The sequence below is a fragment of the Hyla sarda genome, chromosome 2 (genome assembly GCF_029499605.1).
Source record: "Hyla sarda isolate aHylSar1 chromosome 2, aHylSar1.hap1, whole genome shotgun sequence".
Lineage (NCBI taxonomy): Eukaryota > Metazoa > Chordata > Amphibia > Anura > Hylidae > Hyla > Hyla sarda.
Genome location: NC_079190.1, coordinates 393,469,944 through 393,483,609, shown reverse-complemented (window position 1 = coordinate 393,483,609; position 13,666 = coordinate 393,469,944). Strand labels below are relative to the sequence as shown.

At 41.7% G+C, this 13,666-nt stretch overlaps 1 protein-coding gene across 1 annotated transcript in view; it reads left to right on the top strand.

Annotated features, from left to right (window-relative positions):
- Positions 1–10,607, top strand: part of RILP (Rab interacting lysosomal protein) — a 45,662-nt gene extending 35,055 nt beyond the window's left edge. The window contains exons 5-8 of the mRNA XM_056558688.1: positions 2,543–2,703; positions 5,144–5,266; positions 5,656–5,736; positions 9,207–10,607. Coding sequence (XP_056414663.1) covers positions 2,543–2,703; positions 5,144–5,266; positions 5,656–5,736; positions 9,207–9,318 — 477 coding nt within the window. The 3' untranslated portion in view covers positions 9,319–10,607. The remainder of the gene's footprint in view (positions 1–2,542; positions 2,704–5,143; positions 5,267–5,655; positions 5,737–9,206) is intronic.
- The last annotated feature ends 3,059 nt before the right edge of the window (positions 10,608–13,666 follow it).

Here is a 13,666-nt window from a genome sequence, read left to right as displayed (position 1 = left end):
GTACAGCATTTTTATGAATACATGTTCTATCTGTTTTATCTTCTCCTAGTAAAGCTGGATGGTAATCAGCATAGCTGTCACTGTGTGTCATTCATCTTTCAGACTCCTGAATGTCTGATCAACTTCTTTGTCATTCAGGAGTCCGAGAAAGCTTTGACTATTTCAGCATGCTGGGAGTTGTAGTTTAGTAACAACTGAAGCAGCAATGTTTGTAAATAACTGTGTTAGAGCAGTGTTGCCTCCAGCTGTTGTAAAACTACCGCTCCCAGCATGTCCACACATCCTTTATCTGTAGTTTTGTATACACTCAATAGAAATCTCCTATACTTGATACCGGTATGCTATACTTTATCCAGTATGCTGTAAAATCTAGACTAGTCTGTCTGGCTAAAAGACAGGCGACCCCTAGTGGCGGCTATTTTGAGCTTGAATTTCAGGTGAAAATTAAAAAAAAATGTTAACAGGTGAATATTGTGAAATGTCATATTATGAGTCCTGCAATATATGAAAAGTTTTTAACAATGACAGTGCCTCTTTAAGGTAAAACACCCATCATTATTGTGACTTATGGGGTCATCTGCACACTGGTTCCCACTGCTGGCACGATCTGATTAGGACCCTATTACATTGGGTGATTACTGGCCAAACGGGCTTACATCGCCCTGTATATTAGTCGGCTACTGGTTTGACCTGTCAAACAAATCATTGCTCTGTACACGAGCACCAGTCTACAGGTAGGGCCCTTAGATAATAAACTAAACTCTCCTGTGTTCTTGGCAGCAAAGCTTTTTACGTGCCTATTTCCTTATCACCTCAAGAGTCATGGACTAACGAAGTTGAGGTATGTGCACTTACTGCTTCAAGCTTCTGTCTTGTTGATCTGCTCTAATGTATCCACATTACTGTGACTCATTACATAATAAACTGATCTAATTACACAAGTAATGACATAATTCCAGCTTTATGCCCTCAATTAAGACCTGCAGAGGTTAATGTTATGGAGCTGTGAGTGCTGGATACAGTGTCCTACTTTATTCTGCTCCTGGGTACTAATGAATGATTCTCTAGTGACACCTACTGGTCAAAAAGAAAAATGGAACACGCACGAAGGGAAAGAAGCTGGCATTCCATAAATATTACTTGCAGTATATTTCTTCTTTAAAGAAGCACTCCAGAAATGTTATAAAAATAAATTAACTCTCTACCAATTTTCCTGCACTGTAATTTGTTTCACTCCCACTCAGTTGCAACCAAACAAACTGAGCCCTTTCTTGCAGCTGGGCCATGTGATTGTCACGAAGACCAGCAGAAAACGACAGGTTTCCTTACAGCCCAGACTCCTATCCTCCCTGCCCAGCCAGGTGTAAAACTCCACTGTCTCTTCTGTGGAAAGATTTTCTATTGTGTCCTATGAGATTTAATCTGACACTGATCCTCTGCTTTATAAGAGCTGACAGGGAGAATCCCTAACATGCTGCATCTCATATGATACTGTGAGTTAGGAGACATACCGTATATACTCGAGTATAAGCCAAGTTTTTCAGTACGATTTTTCGTGCTGAAAACTCCCCCCTCGGCTTATACTTGAGTGAACTCTCCGCCTGTCAATCCCTTCTCAGTGGTCTTCAACCTTTTGGACCTCCAGATGTTGCAAAACTGCAACTCCCAGCATGCCCGGACAGCCATCGGCTGTCCGGGTATGCTGGGTGTTGTAGTTTTGAAACCTCTGGAGGTCCGCAGGTTGAAGACCACTGCGGCCTTCGTCATCATCCAGCCCCCACCTCTTTTGCTTTGTACTCTCCTCACCTCGGCGGGAAGTTAGGGTGAGCTGGTCCGGGCCATCTATGCTGCAGGGACCGTCCGGTGGGGAGGATTAGCCGTTCTGGGCTGTCCATTTTCACCAGGGGGGCCTCTTCTCCGCGCTTCAGGCCCGGCCCCGGACTAGTGACGTTGCCTTGACTACGACGCACAGGGACGTTCATGTAGTTTTGCAACATCTGGAGGTCCGTAGGTTGAAGACCACTGATGAAGGGATTGACAGGCAGTGATGATGAAGGGGGGGGGGGTGATGACAGGGGTCTGTATGATTACATGGGGGGGAGGATGTATTTCCCACCCTAGGCTTATAGTCGAGTCAATAACTTTTCCTGGGTTTTTGGGGTAAAATTAGGGGCCTCGGCTTATATTCGGGTCGGCTTATACTCTAGTATATACGGTAAGTCATGTGTCACTGATCTATCATTGCTGCACTTAAGACTTAGCAGTCTACATTAGAAAACCATATCAGATTGGGGGGAAAATCAAGTTAATGACCATCCGTAAATGACACTTTAGCTAAAGTAGGTATACACAAGACCCTACGTTATTCTCTAACAATATCCTGTTCTGCACTTTACAAGGGGAAAAAAAGTAATAAAGGTGGTCTTCTTTAATAATATGTATATTTCTTCTATATTCCACCACAAACTAGTTTCTGTATGTTTTATTCCTATCCTTATTCATAGTTTTCATGGCCCGTCTTTACACCATATTACTTTTTCAGAATACATCTGAATGTAAGTCTCTGGAAGAAGATGGAAGCGATAAAACTCCATTGAACCAACTATGTTTCACCAAGGAAGATGTGAAGCATATTATACAGGAGAGGAATGAGCTGAAGACGAACCTGTTCCTGATAAATGAGGAGCTGCAGTATTATCAAAGGTGAGTTATTTCAGGACCTTTATACCAAATGTCTCAAAAGTCCAAATGTTGGATTAAAGGGGTATTCCGGGGAGAAGATGTCTGATCGCAGGGGGCCTGCTGTGGAGACCCCCCCCCCCCCCCCCCCGCGATCTCCCTGCAGCACCCGCTTTCTATGCAGGTGCTGAATCTCCAGTTTTGGAAACCTCAGTGTTTCCGGGACTGGGGACGTGACTTCACGCCACGCCTCCTCCTTTCATGTCTATGGGAGGGGGCATGACTCCCCCTTCCCATAGACGTGAATGGAGGGGGTGTCACGTCACGTCCCCAGTCCGGGAAACCTGGAGGTTTTCAAAACTGGAGATTCAGCACCTGCATAGAAAGCGGGTGCTGCAGGGAGATCTCCGCAGTGGGCCCCCTGCGATCAGACATCTTATCCCCTATCCTTTGTGCCTGGGATACCCCTTTAATACAGTCCTAGTCATAGAGGAGGGTCTACTGCTCCTTACATCTTTTTTGTGTGCAAGCTGCTATGTAAGAGTGGACCCCAGCCTGTTTGTGTATTGCATGGTTAGCTAGTCATTTAAATGACTGTAATAAGTTTCCCGTACGATGGTCTCTAAATCGGAAATGTATAGCCACTTGCAGCTTAAAGGGGTACTCCGGCCCTAAGACATCTTATACCCTATCCAAAGGATAGGGGGATAAGATATCTGATCACGGGGGGCCCGCCTCTGGGGACCCACGCAATCTCTCATGTAGCACCCACCGCACTGGAGGCTCAGTCTGAAGCGCCTCACGACTACAGGACCGGAGTATCGTGACGTCATGACTCCGCCCGTGTGATGTAGTCATGTCCCGCCCCCTCAATGCAAGTCTATGGGCGTGATGCCCCCTCCCATAGAATTACATTGAGGGGGTGGGGCGTGACGTCACATGGGGTGGAGTTGTGGTGTCACGATACTCCGGTCCTGTAGTCGTGAGGATTCAGACCTTTTTTTTTTTTACGCAACAGTAAGAAAAGTATGTTATCACGGGTATCATTTTAATCGTATTGACCCAAAACATAAACACATGTCATTTTTACCATAAATTGTACTGCGTGAAAACAAAACCTTCCAAAATTAGCAAAATTGCGGTTTTCTTTTTAATTTCACCACACAAATAGTATTTTTTTGGTTGCGCCATAGATTTTATGGTAAAGTAAGTGATAGCATTACAACAAAAAAACGGTCGCACAAAAAACAAGCCCTCATACTAGTCTGTGTATGAAAATATGAGTTATGATTTTTTTGAAGGCGAGGAGGAGAAAACGAAAACGCAAAAACTAAATTGTCTGCGTCATTAAGGACCAAATGGGCTGCGTCCTTAAGGGGTTAATGCTGGTGGTGTTTAAAGTCAGACATGAATGTGTATACTGACATTGCTATTTCAGAGAAGTAATATTTGTTGTTTATAACACAGTGGTACCTCAAGTTACAATATTAATTGGTTCCAGGACGTTGAAACCATGTATGTATGTTGAAACCATTGTATGTTGAGACCATAACTCTATGGAAACCTGGTAATTGGTTCTGAAGCCACCAAAAATGTCATCCAAAAAATAGGAAAAAGGGAGCAAAAATAAGTAGATAACTAATACAGATAAAGCAAATCCTTACATATAAAAGAAAGATCTGCTGGGAGCTGTAAATCACTGTCTATGTCAGTGTTTCCCTACCAGGGTGCCTCCAGCTGTTGCAAAACTACAACTCCCAGCATGCCCGGACAGCCGTTGGCTGTCCGGGCATGCTGGGAGTTGTAGTTTTGCAACAGCTGGAGGCACCCTGGTTGGGAAACAATGGTTTATGTAGAGGACAGGAGCTTCTTCAGGGTCCTATACAGTACACACAGTATCCCGAATGGAGCCGCCCTCCTGTCCAAAGGAGCAGCTAACCCTGGCACAGGTAAGGAGTAGTACAGAACTTGTAGTTCCTCCCTGTACTGTAGGGAGGCGCTACCAGACAGGAATTCAGTGCATGCACTTCAGTAATAGAGGTGATTTACCAGTAAAATGCCCATTCTGATTGGTCAGTTCCTCCAGTTGTGACACGTTTCAATGTCCATAACATTGTATGTTGAGTCTGGTTTCAAGTTACAATGGTCCAGAAAAGACTATTGTATGTTGAGGCCATTGTAAGTTGAGGGATCACTATATATCATTTAGACATGTTGGCTATGGTTATATGGTATAAATAGACATTGAAAGAAGGCTGGTAATGTGGTTACGGGGAATGTGGTTACGGGGAATGTGGTTACGGGTAATGTGTTTACGGGTAATGTGTTTACGGGTAATGTGTTTACGGGTAATGTGTTTACGGGTAATGTGTTTACGGGTAATGTGTTTACGGGTAATGTGTTTACGGGTAATGTGTTTACAGGTAATGTCTTAACATAGATTTCATATATTTTCTTTCCTAAGGGAGCTGATGAATGATGAGAGGATCCCCACCCTTTTGTTGTGTGGGATTAAATCTGCCATCAGGAAGCAGAGGAAGAAAATAAAAGCCAAAATGCTGGGAATTATGGAATCCCCTTCTAGCAGGTCACCTATACTATTATATGCATTCAGGTCCTATACAATTATGTATTGTAGGTTAGGAGCTGTAGGGGGTTGAGGGTTTCCGGATTGTGGGAAATTCTATACAGTTGACAGTCCACACACATATACTTTATTTTTTATTTTTTTTTGCAAGAAGACCCCCTTCCCCTGCACATATGGCCGCCTTATTTTAATTCATAAGTGTTTATGGCTAAACACTCCACTGGGCCTCAGGGCCAAAAACAACATACTCAACTATTTATAAACCGGTATGGGCTGTATACAGGGGTCTACAGTACTATCATGGGCCTGTAGCTTTTTTTTTTCCATTAACCTTGACCCACTTTCAGCTATGTAATATTGTAGTATTTCTATTCCTATACAACTTGCAGTGATGACGAGAACACATGGACACAGACAACAGCTGCAGACTGTGTGGACGCCAAGCCTCCAGACTCCAAAATCAAGAGTCTGTAAGTTTCTTACTATTCTTACCATACAAATTATGTCTAAAGTTAAGTTCAATAGGAAACTGTTCTTCAGACCAATGAGAAAGAAGTCCTGGCTAGAAGAGCCTTACAGTACTAGCCATTCCATACATGCAACTGGGAGCAGGTTTAAAGGGGTATTCCAGACAAAAACTTTTTTATATATATATATATATATATATATATATATATATATATATATATATATATATATATATATATATATATATATATATATATATATATCTCAACAGGCTCCAGAAAGTTAAACAGATTTGTAAATTACTTCTATTTAAAAATCTTAATCCCTTCAGTACTTTTGAGCTTCTGAAGTTAAGGTTGTTCTTTTCTGTCGAAATCCTCTCTGATGACACCTGTCTCGGGAAACGCCCAGTTTAGAAGCAAATCCCCATAGCAAACCTCTTCTAAACTGGGCGTTTCCCGAGACAGGTGTCATCAGAGAGCTCTTAGACGGAAAAGAACAACCTTAACTTCAGAAGCTCATAAGTACTGAAAGGATTAAGATTTTTTAATAGAAGTAATTTACAAATCTGTTTAACTTTCTGGAGCCAGTTGAGATATATAAAAGTTTTTGCCTGGAATACCCCTTTAATACTTCATTTGCAGGTTGTCGCCTTCTTTTCCCCATACATCAATAAAGAGAAGGAACGTAGTTGTCCATATAGCCTATTACATAATCTATACTCTCACTGGCCACTTTATTAGGTACACCTGTTCAACTGCTCGTTTACACAAATAGCTAATCAGCCAATCGCATGGCAGAAACTCAATGCATTTAGAGGTGGTCTAAACAACTTGCTGAAGTTCAAACAAAGCATCAGAATGGAGAAGAAAGGGGCGTCATGTAAGTGACTTTCAATGTGGCATGTTATTTGGTATATTTCAGAAACTGCTGATCTACTAGGGTTTTCAAACACAACCATTTCTAGGATTTACAGGGAATGGTCTGAAAAAGAGAAAATATTCAGTGAGCGTTAGTTGTGTGGACGAAAATGCCTTGTTGAGGTTAGAGGAGAATGGGCGGACTGGTTTAAGATGACAGGCAACAGTAACTCAAATAGCTTGTTACAACCAAGTTATGCAGAATACCATCTCTGAACACACAACACATCCAACCTACAGCAGCAGAAGACTACACGGAGTGCCACTTCTGTCAGCTAAGAACAGAAAACCAAGTCTACACCTTGCACAGGCTCATCAAAATTGGGCAATGGAAGACTGGAAGAACATTGCCTGGTCTGATGAGTTTTGATTCTAGTTGGGAAATTCAGATGGCAGTGAGAGAATTTGGTGTAAACTACATGAAAGCATGGATCCGTCCTGCCTTGTATCATCAGTTCAGGCTGGTGGTGGTCATTTTCTTGATACACTTTTGGCACCTTTAGTACCAATTGAACATAATTTAAATGCGACAGCATACCTGAGTATTGTTGCTGACAATGTCCATCCCTGTATGACCAGTGTTCCCATCTTCTAATGGCCACTTCCAGCAGGATAATGCACCATGTCACAAAACTCCCATCTCACACTGGTTTCTCTGAACATGACGATGAGCTCACTGGACTCCAATGGCCTCCACGGTGACCAGATCTCAATCCTATAGAGCATGTGTAGGATGTGGTAGAACGGGTGATCCGCATTATTGATGTGCAGACAAATCTGCAGCAACTGCGTTATGCCATCATGTCTGTATAGACCTGGTACTAGCAACTGTATCTAATAAAGTGACCCGTGTGTGTATGTAATATATATTTTTATATATTGAACATCTAAAATTACATTGATTGCAAAATGAGGAACAACATGGATTTACTTCAGGGAGATCATGTCAAACTAATATATATTTATATTATAATACAATTTTTCTTGGGTGACTGAAATAATAGATGGGGGAGGTGCAGTAGACCTCACTTATCTAGATTTTAGTTAATTACTAACAAGTCAACAAAAGTTAGATTTTATTTTTCATCTTTTACACTTTCAAAATAACAAAACAAAAAAATGGCATCTGCAAAAGTTTGGGCACCCTGCAGAGTTAATATCTTGTACTGCCCCCTTTAGCAAGTATCACAGCTTGTAAACGCTTTTTGTAGCCAGCCAAGAGTCTTTAAATTCTTGTTTGAGGTATCTTTGCCCATTCGTCCTTACAAAAGTCTTCCAGTTCTTTGAGATTTCTGGGCTGTCTGTCACGCACTGCTCTTTTTAAGGTCTATCCATAGATTTTCAATTATGTTGAGGTCAGGAGATTGTGAAGGCCATGGAAAACCTTTTAGTTTACACCTCTTGATGTAATCCCTCTTGGATTTCAAGGTGTGTTTAGGATCATTATCCATTTGTAGAAGCCATCCTCTCTTTAACTTCAGCTTTTTCACAGATGGCATAAAGTTAGCATCCAAAATGTGCTGAAATTTTATTGAATTCATATTTCCTTCTACTCGTGAGATGTTCCCTGTGCCACTGGCTGCAATACAACCCCAAAGCATGATTGATTTCCCCTCCATGCTTAACAGTTGGACAGAGGTTTGTTTAATAAAATTTGGTGCCAGAAAGTTAATCAGATTTGTAAATTACTTCTATTAAAAAATCTTATTCCTTCCTGTACTTATTAGCTGCTGAATACTACAGAGGAAATGGTTTTCTTTTTGGAACGCAGAGCTCTCTGCTGACATCTGTCGATTTTAGGAACTGTCCAGAGCAGCATATGTTTGCTATGGGGATTTTCTCCTACTCTACTACAGTTCTTAAAATGGACAGAGATGTCAGCAGAGAGCACTGTGGTCATGATGTTAGCAGAGAGCTCTGTGTTCCAAAAAGGAAAACCATTTCCTCTGTAGTATTTAGCAGCTAATGAGTACTGGAAGGATTAAGATTTTTTAATAGAAGTAATTTACAAATCTGTTTAACTTTCTGGCACCAGTTGATTTAAAAAAATAAATAAAAATTTCCACGGGAGTACCTCTTTAACGTATATATAAAAAATGTTTTTCTTTTCAAGTGAATAAAACGTATACATTGGACGTATACAAAAACATAGTGTGAACTCAACATAACAGCAGTGTGGATGAAAAGACTCTGCATATAGGAGTTGTAAAGCTGGTTGGAAAAAGACTGTTGTCTATTTTTGTCAGCTGCCAGAGGGGGGAAGGAGACTTATTCTGTCCAGTACCCACCCCCAGCAGCAGAGATAAGCAGCACCACCAAAGTTGATACATGGAAGCTAAAGGGGGCGATTATGAGCTGCAGTAGGACTCCCGCACCTTGACTGACGTGCAGGGCTTATTGCTAAGAGCCAAGCATCAATCAGTCAATGGAGGGCGGAAGAGTGCAGCTCGGCATCGCCCCCTTGACTCTTGAGCTCGGAGTATGATATAGAGCTGACAAATTTAGTTTAATACTTGACTGCAAACTAATGTTACAATATTTTACATTTATAGGTTTGGGATGTGGTATGGGAAACAGGAAGCTGAACCAGGCCCCTGGGAAATCATCAATGTTAAAGAAATTAACATGACGGAAAAGGAAGGCAGCAGTGCTGACAGTGTCTGAACCAGATGTCTTGTAGTAATCTCCGGTTCCCTAGCACATTGTATGCCTGACCAGCCTTGTGAAGGGACACTACGATCATATCTGCTGCGTGGCATAGCCGGCTCTACACCCTGTGTAATATGTATATTACTTGTCCCATGAAAGGGAACACAATATATTTTTCTAACACTATTTTTATTGGAAATTCATTTTTACAATAGAATGCAATTTTTAAATGTGTATGTATACAGAGTATTTTTTTTGTTTGTTTATTCAGCTGTAAATTCTGTATAATGTATATCTGGATATTTCTAGTGTTCACTAATTTAAGAACCGGAAAATAAATATTTCTTTGTAATATTTAATAGATGCCTCACATGTCAAGCAGTGAAATGATTTCATATTAGACAATTCATATAAAGTGCTACGTCAACTCAAACCCACACGACACCCACCCTGCAAAACCTTGTTTGTATTCTGGCATGCCGGACATGTGGTCTGCCCAGATTTTTCTAGAGGGCCTAGAGTTTTCTGCATTTTTCTGAATATTTATGAAAGCTGCAGCAACACAATTTTGTACATGTAGGTGGCCAGATTTTGTAAATTGCGACCAACAGAAAAAGTACAGAAAAAACTACAGTGAAAAAAAATTGGCACCGGCAACTGAACGACATATATATATGTCCAGGTGGAGAAGCCCAGCGTGGATCACTAATGGTGCATCACGTATCAAGATACAAATAGACAAAGGAACATAGAAAGAAATAGAAGCGGAGCACCCACACGATCGCTGGTCTTGAATTCAAGCTGTATTAACGGAGGTTCCGATACCGGTGACTTCTGCAGGGAGGTGAAGGTGGATTAGGGGGGAGCTCAGACGGCGGCCACGGTCCATATCGCGCCAATGGACGCTTCGCCACAATTATGAGCCCAGCGCTGCGCTGTCCCCATCGGGTTACTAGTCATATATTACCCGCAAGCGCTGCCTCCCTTGTCTTCCTGTTTGTTGCGGCCGCCGGCACTGACACTCTATACTGTACGCTGTATCCCTATGCCCGGGCTGCAAAAGATAAACTAAACTTTAACTCTCCTTCCCCGTCGGTCCGGATCTGCTTCCTGGGGACTGGAACGTCTGAGAGCCGCCCGGGCATAGGGATACAGTATAGAGTGTCAGCGCCGGCGGCCGCAACAAACAGGACGAGGGAGGCAGCGCTTGCAAGTGACGTGAGTAGTACCCTGATGGGGACAGCGCAGCGCCAGGCTGATAATTAATTGGGGGGGGGGCAGAACAGTGCTCACAGGTCACATGATTTGTTGGGGGGGGGGGGGGAGAAATACCATTATATACCGTGGAACCGCCATAAGTTACAAAGATACCGTGATACACACATTTGGTCATACCGCCCAGCTCTACTATACACATGCATCAAATACGCAGCGTATACGCTATGTGTGACGCAACCCTAAAGAGAATAAATTATTGAATCAAAATGTATTTATTTTTTAATGTAAATAGTTTATTTTCTAAAGTTATTGCTTCTAATTCTACAATAGTTTGAACACATGAACAATATTATATGTTGATACCTGATTAATAAATGCAATAATAAACTAAAAAACAAATGTTGAATTTGCTGTGTTTTACATGACATAATACATACTATTCATACCCTTATATTGGAGAAATTAGCAGTTCTGAAAATGAGGTTGAATAAAGAGTATAAAAGATTAACCAGTTCATTATGGAGGCTTTTTGGACATAACGGGGGAGATTTATCAATACCTGTCCAGAGAAAGTTTCCCAGTTGCCCATAGTAACCAATCAGATGGCTTCTTTCATTTTTAACAAGTCCTCTTCAAATTGAAAAAAGCAATCTGATTGGTTGCTATGGGCAACTTGTCCTTTACACAAGGTTTTGATAAATCTCTCCCAACATGCTTGTGGGCCTTACTACATGTAAGGAAAAGTCTTTTCCCTGTCATAAATAAAACAAACCCTTTTGACATGTCTAGATTTTCTGGCCTCCACCTGTCTTATGTAACCTTGTAGACATGTATATCAGGAACTTTTCCAGCGTAGACGCTAAACATCACAAATGTACGGGGAACCTGACTTAAATGGATTTGGTAAATGGTTCTTGTATCTGGGTTTGGTATTGGCATTGTTACTGAGGGTGTATAGACAAAGCGATCTACAGGCCCAAACACCCTCCATTTTACTGCACCTTTTCTGTTTTTCATTTTCTTAAGAGAAACAGGAAGATATTCCTCACACGAGGGCAGATAAATCTCCTTTGCTGACACATTTTCCTCTTCATTAATCTGAAGGGGAAACAACTGCAGTCAAGAGACTTCTACGGTTAATTTTGCCTCCTGCCACAAGATGGTGCTGTAGACAATGAAATCTAGGTCGGGTACCTGTGACAGTCATAGCGCAGTATGAACCAAGCATTGGTGCGGGTCCGCTTATCCAGGTCTACCATCAAGTGAAGGTCCGAGCTGAATGCTAAAGCCCGGTTCACACTTAGTGGCTGCACTGCCAAGCAAGAAAGAGGTGCTGCCTGTTGCAGAACATTCTTATGTTTACAGGGTAAAATGAGCAACTGATGTTAGAAGGATGTAAATCTACAGTTCCTAGAATAACCTAAATACTGCCACCCACTGTGCACCTGAATATTATACTGCTATGCACTGTACCTTGAATACAATACTGTGCACCCACAATACAATGGCCCTCAACTTTGGCTTCAGGTTACAATATTTTCAACATATTTCTGAACCATCATAACTTGAAACCAGACTCAACATACAATGCTACAGACAGTCCAGATCAGTGAAACTTATCAATGGCTGGAAGAACTGACCAATCAGAATGGACATTTCACTCGGAAGATACCTGTATTCCTGAAGTGCATGCACTGACTGGCTGCCTGCTAGCACCTCCCTACAATATAGGGAGATACTACATGTTCTGTACTACTTTCTACCTTGTACAAGGGTTAGCTGCTCCTTTGGACACCAGATGAGGGCAGATCCATGTTATTTTTTTTGGGACATTGTGTGTACTGTAAAGGACCCTGAAGAAGTTCCTGCCCTCTACATAGACCAGTGATTACAGCTCCCAGCAGCTCTTTCTTTTATATGTAAGGACTTGCTTTATCTGTATTAGTTCTCTATTTGTTTTTCTTTAATTCTCACTTTTTCCTATATTTGGATAATATTTTGGGGTCTTCAAAACTAATTTCCCAGTTTCCAAAGAGTTATAATCTTAACATACATTGGTCATCCTGGAACCAATCAATATTGTAACTTGAGGGATCGCTGTATAATATTGCCATACACTGCCCTGAACTGAATAATTTTGCCACTGCGCCTCCTCAAATAATGATGCAACTGCTCCCTTAATAAACTGTGACCCCTAATCCACTGTGTCCGTTTCCCTACCTGTGACTCTCCAGCTATTGCATGTTGCATCTCTGCTCTGGCCTCTGCACCATTGGTGAAGCCTGATCAGAGCAATTATACAGCCTATTGAATTAGCACATGTTTGATCTAAACTCTATATGACATTGATTTCACACAGTTGTAAATTGGTCACATTCTATGGTCTGTATTACTGCCACAGCAACCAATACCACTGCAGTTAGAAAGTAAAAAAAAAAAAAAGACTGAGAACCCTATAATGCTGTGTTTCCCAACCAGGGTGACTCCAGGTCTTGCAACATTACAACTCCCAGAATGCCTGGACAGCCAAAGGCTGTCCAGGCATGCTGGGAGTTGTAGTTTTGCAACATCTGGAGGCACCCTGGTTGGGAAACACTGCTATAATGAGCCAAGTTCAATTTAGTGTGGTGTCCCAGTACAGGACCTGGTCCTGTCCCTTTGTCTAAAGTCCCCTCAGCCAGAGTCCCTCCATGCCAATAGGGCTCTCCTGTAGGACTAACCCCTAGTCGCCTCATATAAATGGTATTTAATGTGCATATATATATATATATATATATATATATATATATTTGATATGTTATATAGGAATACCTCTGTATAGGACCTTAGAGGTCATGTGCCTTTAATTTAATTGTACTATGGTTTAAGGACCTTTGGGTCATGTGATACCCAGAGTTCACTGGGTCAGGATTTACAGGTCTGCTGACCAATGAGCTTTGTCCCACCCCCTTAATATATAAGGGGCTGCAGCCAATAAATTCTCTCTTTTACTCTCTTGAGACCTGTACATGAAAGCAAGCACATCTAATCATCTCATCAGCATCAATTCAAGCAAGGCCTGAAGCCTAATACCTAGCAGCCACAAAACTTTGAGTTACCAAAGCTCAATCTACTGAATCCTGTGTGACTACTACAAATCCCATTC